This window comes from Panicum virgatum, chromosome 3N (assembly GCF_016808335.1).
Source record: "Panicum virgatum strain AP13 chromosome 3N, P.virgatum_v5, whole genome shotgun sequence".
NCBI classification, from domain to species: domain Eukaryota; kingdom Viridiplantae; phylum Streptophyta; class Magnoliopsida; order Poales; family Poaceae; genus Panicum; species Panicum virgatum.
The window spans coordinates 12,390,285-12,398,865 of NC_053147.1; the positions used below are offsets into that span (position 1 = coordinate 12,390,285).

Sequence of the window (8,581 nt, forward strand, 5' to 3'; positions counted from 1 at the left end):
TTTTTAGATTAACGTAGAAAATTTTAGACCATCTCGTCGAACATGGTGACTTATTTTAACACTCCCTTAATAATATAATAGATTTTTATACTTTTAATTTTGAATTTAGCTATTAGGCTAATATTATTTTTTTTGTCGAGTGCTAATACTAATTTTTTAAAATTTATAGTTCCGAATTTGCCTATTTAGTAATTGTATACAATTGGTTAAGTCCTAATTTACTTATTTTTTAATTCCAAATTAAGATATTTACTAATCGTATTCGGCATGGATTCTTTGTCATATTCTGATTTTTCTTAATTTTTAATTTCAAAACTAGCTATTTATTAATCGTATTTGATATGGACTCTTGAGTTAGTTTGAACTGTTAGATCTTCATAAAATCCAACGGTGCAAATCCTTCTTTTTTAGATTAACGTAGGAATTTTTAGACCCTCTTAATGTGGTGGCTTCTTTTAACACTCTCTTAATAATATAATAGAATTTATACTTTTAATTTTTAATTTAGCTATTCAACTAATATTAATTTTGTCGAGTGCTAATGCTATTTTTTAATTTTTTAATTCAGAATTTTCCTATTTAGTAATTGTATTCAACATAGGCTCTTTAGTTAAGCTCTAATATCCTTATTTTTTTAATTTCGAATTAAACTATTTACTAATAGTATTCGGCATGGACTCTTTGCCATGTCCTAATTTTTCTAATTTTTTAAATCCGAAATTAGCTATTTATTAATCATATTTGATATGAACTCTTGAGTTAGTTTGAACCGTTAGATCTTCATAAAATCCAATGGTGCAAATTCTTCTCTTTTTTAGATTAATGTGGGAATTTCTAGACCCTCTCGGCGAACGTGATGGCTTCTTTTAACACTCCTTTAATAATATAACTAGGCGTACAACCCGCGCATTTGCGCGGCTAGTATTGAAAATTCAAAAATTTACGTATCGTTGTATTCGTACTTAAATATTATACTATTTTTTACCATACATCACCCTATTCGTTATCATAAATTATGTCTTATTGTTGGTTAAAACAATTCAAATATGATCTACCTGTAATAACAATTTGATTTGTTGAGCTATAATAATATTATGCATATAATTATTCTTATTTTTGTTTTATTTTGATTGATTTTTGTTAGCTTTTGTTTTTATTAATAGAATATATTTGTATTTTATATTTAATTTTTCATAATGGCATTGGTGAGTGATTTTTAATTAGATAAAGGGGTATTTTAGTCTAATTTTTATCATAATGGCAGTGGTGGGCAATTTTTATTTTTCTATTTTTTTCGATTAACGTGGGAATTTTTAGGCCTTGAGAGGGAACGTGGAGGCTCCGTTTGTTGGCTAAATAATAAGGTAATTGATAGATGCTTGCTAAGCAAGCATAGTACTTCTATTCCAAATATAAGTCGTTTCAACCTTTTTGAAGAACTAAATTTTATATTTAACCAAATTTATATAATAAATTACTAACATTTATGATACCAAATACATATTATTAGATTGTTCATTAAATATACTTTCATAGTATAGACTATAGAGGTTCTATAAATGTTTGTGATTTTTCTATAATCTTAGTCAAACACAAAATAGTTTGACTATTAGAAAGAGTTAGAATTACTTATTGTTTGAAACGGAAGTAGTAGTATACTAGCTAGTATACTGCAGCGCTGGATGTGCTTTTTAAAAGAATTACTTTACTAGTTGCTCATGTGCTTTTGACACTACCATGACAATGAGATGCCATGAAATGAATAATAATCCATCTGTTCTCCGTTATCCGATCGATACCTTAGCTTCATGTGAACAGCACGTCCTCGACGTATCCAAATCGAAGGTCTGGGTCTTGGTTTATTCAGTGGATATGTACATTCAGAGTTCCCATGAATGAACTATATTTATTAAGCTTAATTCAGTGGATATTTATTGTAGCTTGTATTCTGAATCAAACGGATGCATGCACACGTTGTCTAGATAATATCTAAGGATGATCAACAAACGAACGCTGAAGGCCCATGCTCTCGTTTTATTTTTCAAAAAAAAAACAACAAAAAACAAAGTCGTGCTCTTGATCATCATATCTAGGTTGATCGGTGAAATACGGTTAGCGTCGGGGTGTTTTCGTGGATCCTTTTCAGGATGGTCGCCGTCGCGGGCACCGGGCAGGACGCACATCTCATATCTTGCGCCATCGTCGCCCAAGCGGGGCTGCTGACTTCCGTGGACGACGACGGTGAGCAGAGCAAGGGGCTTGTTTTTCCTCCCCTCATGTCCAATCCTGATGGCGATGGACAAGACGGGTTCCGGAAAAATCTAGAAGCATCAGTAAAGTTCCTGTAATGCATATATACGTACAGTACAGGATAACAACAGTTGCAGTTTGAACGAATAATTTGCACTCAGGAGAGCGAGGGAGAGATTCAAAAGAGATCGTATATAGCTGTACGAAACTGCAAATACAGTACAGTACTCCAAGTCTACAATGCAAGTCTAGAACGTGGATCGGAGTTGCTAGATGCACGCACCGTCGCACCCCTAGCTACCAAATCCATCGCCCTTTGCCTTTGCATTCCTGTTCCCCAGGGCTAGCTGCTTTGCCTTTGGCCCCGATAAGGGCCTGCATCTCCGTATCTGCAGCAGTAGCGGCAGGCGCGTAGGCCCCCCTCGTCCATCCGGGCCTGGATCGCCCATCCAGTTCGTCTCCCCTGGCCGGCCCTGTGCCCGTTCACCCAGGCCATGGTCCCTCCCGTTGCAGGAAAGCAAGGCAAGGTCGGTGAGCGCCATTGATTGCCTCCCGATGGGGGGCCGCCGTCCACGGACCTGCAGCTAGCTCCTCTTTACCTGCGTCTTGTTTGGTTTTGCAACAAAATTAGTAGTATGTTTTTCGAGAAGAGAATCTCGCATGCACAGCGTACTAAATGAAGTCTATTTGCAAAAAAATTTAGGAATGAGTGTAACTTTTCGCAACGAATTTAATGACGGTAATTAATCGATGATTAGCTATAGTGATATTACAGTAACTGTCTTCTAATCACACGGTCAAAAACCTCGTTAGATTCAACCAAACAAGGCCCTGTTTGGTTAGGACTAGCACAAATAGCACAAAAATTTTAACCAATAATTAGGGGTACTAAACAAAGGTAATTTGCAAAACTAACTCCACAACCCTGCACTACTTCGCGAGACGAACCTAATGAGGCATTTGACCGCACGATTAGAGGATGGTTACTGTAGCATCACTATAGTCAATCATCGATTAATTACTATCATTAGATTCGTCGTGAAAAGTTACACTCATCCGTGAAAAGGTTTTGCAAATAAACTTCGTTTAGTACTCCATGCATTGAAGATTCTTTTTTCGGGAAATGTACGTGCTACTCGTGCTAGCTATCCAAACAGGGCCCAAGACCTTGGCTCACAAGAACGCCATGACTTTCCTGGCTCGCGGTACTGTGGCTGCCTGCTGCTGTTGCAACGGATCACAGGCACGGCGTCGTGCCCATTGGCATCCGCTGCCGTTGTGCCTTTTACTTTTTGCCAAACCGGCCGGCGGCCGGCGGTGCACTGCCGCTGGATACTGGATACATACATGCACCGCACGGCTACCTACATTTGTTAGGATTTAGGAAGATGGTACCCCACACACGTAAAAATTTAAAGAAAATCCTTGTTACAAGGCGAGTATATAGAATTCTAAAATATGATGTATACCTTATGTGCCTTAAAATATAAGGCTTCAATATCGTTAAATTTTCAGCCCAATATGTAGCAAAATGAGACATAAATTTCACTCAGAAGTTACAAAATCGTATTTCCGATTGTCGATAGCCCAATGCCCGGCATTCCACTCGGCGGCCGTGGCGGCGCTCGACTCGATCACCTACACATAAGGCAAGACCGACGCCGGTTTGTCTCCTGTGTCGCGCACTGATACTCATGCTTCACAGAGGTGGAGCGGACTTGCGCATAGCGGTCGCAGGGTCGACTTGCCGATGCCGATCGCTAAACGTGAGCCGCCCACGGGCTATGGCCACAACAGTCTAGACATCGCTGCCACGCTACGATTGCCGCGGCCAGCGCCTCAGGGCCACTAGAACCCCATCTTAATATTTCGCACTAGATCCTCGGTTTGGCGAGGATAACCTTAATAATGTATGATCTGACTCCATGATTAATACCTTCTGTGTACCAAAATTTTCAAAGATGTGACAACGCCTGATATTTTAGAAATGTGGAGATATAACTTTCGGCAACCGACAGCTCAAACGGACGGAAGACATGCTCCGAGGCCAACTCAGTGAGCTGGAGGCACTAAATTGAGCCATTTTCTGCACAGATCCGTCGGCTCGGAAGAATTGCTTCTTCCCATGGAACCCTAAGAATAAAAGACCATAATGGAAAGCTTCCCAATTGTAGCCATGCCAACCAGCACGGTGTGGGGGGGCCCAGCAAATGGTTCACAAAAAAAGGAAGCAAAGCTTAAACGGCGCTTAATAAAGACCATCTCGCTGTCTCTTTGGATGCAACTACAGCTCAGGCACAGCCCCACACCTCCTCCTACTCTAGTAAGCAACTAAGCATGGAGTGAGAGCAGCGAGCAGGCACAGGGAAAGACGCATCTAGAAGCTCCTCGGATCCATGATTTGTGCACTCGAGCGTCCGAGACGATCGAACGACCAGTTACCACCGGCAGGTCATCGATTGACGTCGCCGGCCGGGAAGGCGCCAAAGGGACTCAGGCTCTGGTTTGAAGTAGTACCATTAGCACAAAATTTTTGACTAATAATTAGAGTATTAAATAAAAGCAATTTATAAAACTAACTCCACAACCCTGCGCTACTTCGCGAGATGAACCTAATAAGCCCTTTGACCGCACGATTAGAGGATGGTACTGTAGCATCACTATAGCAAATCATAGATTAATTACTGTCATTAGATTCGTCGTGAAAAATTATACCCATCCGTGAAAAAGTTTTGTAAATAAATTTCGTTTAGTACTCTATACATGTGAGATTCTTTTAAATCACTCGCGCTGCGCAAACCAAACAGGGCCTCAGCCCTCCGCCCCTGACAGCGACGCTCCGACAGCGCCCGGTACTAGAAGCAAGCCACCTCACTGCTCATCGTCGTCGTCGCCGCCGCACCACTCGCCGGTGGAGCACGAGGAAAGCACAGTGAGTTCAAAGGACGGACGGCGAACCCGGGCCATCCGGGTTCACAGACCACACAGTTGACAGTCACATGAGCGACGACCAATTAGGGAAGAGAAAAGAGTAATTAACATGGCGGTTTTGATTCCTTATCAGCAAAAATAGTACATGGTGCAAGGGTACATGCTTCGTGGGCAGTACTAGATCAATTAAGGAAAATACATAGGGTAAAATACAGAGTGAATTACAGAATCAACGGTGGAATAAGAAAATAGTAAACATCAACCTAGGACGTTCTGGAATCGGTCGTAGAAATTAGAAGCTCCCCAGGCTACCGCCCGGCGAGGTCACCGGAGGCGGCCGGGCTGCCGGCCGGCGGTGTGGATCTGCAGGATCCGGTCACCTTCTTCAGTCTTGGATCGCCGCCATCGTCGCCTCCCATGCTCCCCCTCCACACACACACAAACACCAGACACTACGCACATCTACACAACCCATATACACGGTGGTTCGCCGCATCTTCATCCATTTCTACCATGTTTTGTTGGCAACTTGTCTCCTTCTCCCTCCAACATGCCACCATCTGAAGCCCCAAAACAAATCTAATCCTTTTCTGCCTCCCCTCCCTCCAACAACCATCCAAGAATATTCACATAGGAAGGAAGAACACATGTACAAGGATCGGGAGAATCTTGGAAATAAGAAGAAAAAATAACTTTTTTTTTAGTTTTGCTTTTGGGTTTTCTTCTCTTGATGTGCAGCGCTGCCTCCTCTTCCCCCACTTACAATGGATGGGCAATGTTCAGAGGAGCCACGGATGGTGCTGGCTTCTCGATCGAGTCCCCTCAGTTGATGAGGTCCGAGACCCACCCGACGTCCGGGGCGGCGGCAGGGGCCGCGCCCTCCGCGTTGGCGGCGGCGGCGGTGTCGTTGGGCACGGTGGCTTCTTTGCTGAGCCGCTCGAACACCTTCTCGCGGAGGGCTCTCCCGGACTCCACCCGCTCCATCACCGGCTCCTCGTCCCCGATGAGCCCGAGGTTGAGGCGCTCCACGGTCATGACGGTGGCGCCGGAGGGGGTGGTCACCGTCACCGGGGACGGTCTGGTCGGGGGGGACGGGAGGCTGTACAGCGCGGCCGGGGACTTGGGGGACCCGAACGGGTAGCCGGCCAGGAACGAGCCGCCGGACGGCGCCGACCTCGGCGAGCCGCCGCCGCCGAGGCGGAGCTGGCGCAGCGAGGCGAGGACCTCGTTGACGGGCGAGCCGACCCCCGGCCAGGAGCCGCGGCGGAGCGCGCCGGCGGCGTCCGGTGACATTGGCGGGGATTCCGAGGGCGGCGACCTCGGCGGCGAGACGAGCGTGCTCGTCGGGGACGAGGACATGATGCCGGTCTTGGTGAGGTAGCTCTCGAACGCCTGGCGGCGGAGCGGCGAGCCGTCGTACGACTCGGCGAGCGGCGACGGCGCGGCGCCCCTGGGGCTGGAGCTGGACTGCTGCGGCGGCAGGACGCGGAGCTGGTCCGGCGTGTGCGCGAAGAAGCAGACGCGGCGGCGGCAGGCGGTGCCGTCCTTGCAGGGCTGCGTCCGGTAGCGCGCCGGGTGGAGCCAGCACTCGAACACGCCGTGCGCGAACTCGCAGGCGTCACCGCTCTTGCAGCCGCCCTTGCGGAAGTCCGGGCACGCGGTGCCGGAGTAGTGGTACCGCCTGGGGTCGCGGCGGCGGGCCTTCTCCCCCGGGTGCGCGTACGGGCAGTCCATCCAGTCGTGGCTCCGCCCGCGCGAGCACCGGCGCACCTTGAACTCGTACATCCGGAACTCGTCGCAGGCGTAGGCGTCCACCGCCGCCAGGGCCGCCTCCTCATCGTCCTCGTCGTACGCCGCCGCCGCGGCCTCGTTCGACGGCAGGTAATGCCGCAGCGCCGCCAGGAGGCTGTACGGCGACGCGTCGTCCCCGTCCATGCCGGCGCTGGCCGGCGGCTGCTGCTGCTGCTGCCACGGCGGCGCGTGCGCTCCCTCTCCCATCATCATCATGGTCGGTTACGTTTCTTGGAACGTCGGTGGCGGTTGCTTTGCTGGTGGTCTCTAGCTGCGATCTCGAACTCTCTTTGAGGAGGCTTGTTGCTGCTTTGGCTCGGCAGTGGACGGGGAAGGGCCGAAGGGGAGGCCGGTTTATAAACTGTCCCGCTAACCGGGGTTATCCGTCGGGCAGCCCCAAACCAATCGGGGTTAACTTGACCGCAGTTCCTAAACCGGGGTTAACTGCCGTTTCTCGCGGGAGCGGCAAACTGACGCCGTTTCGCCTTGGTGGCCTTATCCTCGCCTCGGGTAGCCGGGTAGGCAGGTGCGGAAGGCACTGACACGTGGGGCCGTATGCACGAGGGCCCACGTGTTGGTTCGTGGTGGCGACGTGCAGGCGGGACACGTGGGGCGTGGGGAGGGGCTTTGTGGGGCATGCGCGTGGCGAGGTGGACCGCGGGTGCGCCGGTCCTGGGACACGTCGTGGGCGGACGGGCCTAGCCTGGGCTGGCCCGCGGATTCGGAAGGCGTAGTATGGAGTCGAGCGTAGAGGCCCAGGTGGGGAGCTGCTACGTGCACACCGGCACACCGCGGGGCCTTTCCACGAGCGGAGTTGAAGGAGGCGCAATGTTAGAGAACTGATTTTATATTTTTTAAATTAAGAGAAAATGTGATTTTAACATTCACAAGTGAATAATTACAATTATAAATGAACATATCTGGCCGCAACACCAAAAGCTTACACGAGTACTTAGGCTTCAAACTTCCAATCAAAAACACAAAAAACAAGAAGGGGATAAATAAGATAGAAAGTTTGAAAGAATAAGTTTTGAAATTCTTCTACCTCCTTCTTTCAACCTTATTTTGGTTCTTATGAAACAGGAAAATATTGCATCAACTGTCTTTGTCTTCTTAGAAACTCTTGATGTAAGGATCGTCGATGATCCTACCATCCGGTCACCCTGTAAGCTAGAAATATAGTTTTCCATCAGGCCCAAGGCCCGTGGGCCGGCCCGAAGCACGAGAATTTGGCCCGGTACGTGGCCCGGCCAGGCACGAACGTCGTGCCGTGTCTAGGCCGTGCCTCAGGCACGTGGGCCGGCCCGCGAGCACGAAGCCCACGTAGCCCGCCAGCCCGAGCCGGCCGGCCATATATAAGGGGGAGGGGCAGCGCGGGGTGCGGTAATCCTAGCCCCCTCCATTCCCAGCCCGGCCGCCCGTCTGGCCGCCTCCTCATCTCCTCCCGACTCCCGTCCTCCGCCTCCCCCGCTCCTCGCCAGATCCGCTCCACCCCGACCTCCACCCCACCTCGCCGGCGTAGATCCGCCACTACCCTCACTTCCTCCGCCTCTCGTCGGCTAGATCCGCCACTCTCCGACCTCCTCCGCCTCTCCTCGGCCAGATCCGC

General features: G+C 48.8%; 1 protein-coding gene across 1 annotated transcript; it reads right to left on the reverse strand.

Annotated features, from left to right (window-relative positions):
• Positions 1–5,282: 5,282 nt before the first annotated feature.
• LOC120664344 (zinc finger CCCH domain-containing protein 35-like) lies at positions 5,283–7,306 on the reverse strand. Its single transcript, XM_039943510.1, has one exon. It carries the CDS (start codon positions 7,186–7,188, stop codon positions 6,004–6,006), a length of 1,185 nt encoding a protein of 394 aa, XP_039799444.1. The 5' UTR covers positions 7,189–7,306; the 3' UTR covers positions 5,283–6,003.
• Between the last annotated feature and the right edge of the window lie 1,275 nt (positions 7,307–8,581).

What these genes read in the sequence shown, in the direction of transcription:
- LOC120664344 (XM_039943510.1), bottom strand. Translation starts at nt 7,188, where the DNA reads ATGATGATGATGGGAGAGGGAGCGCACGCGCCGCCGTGGCAGCAGCAG.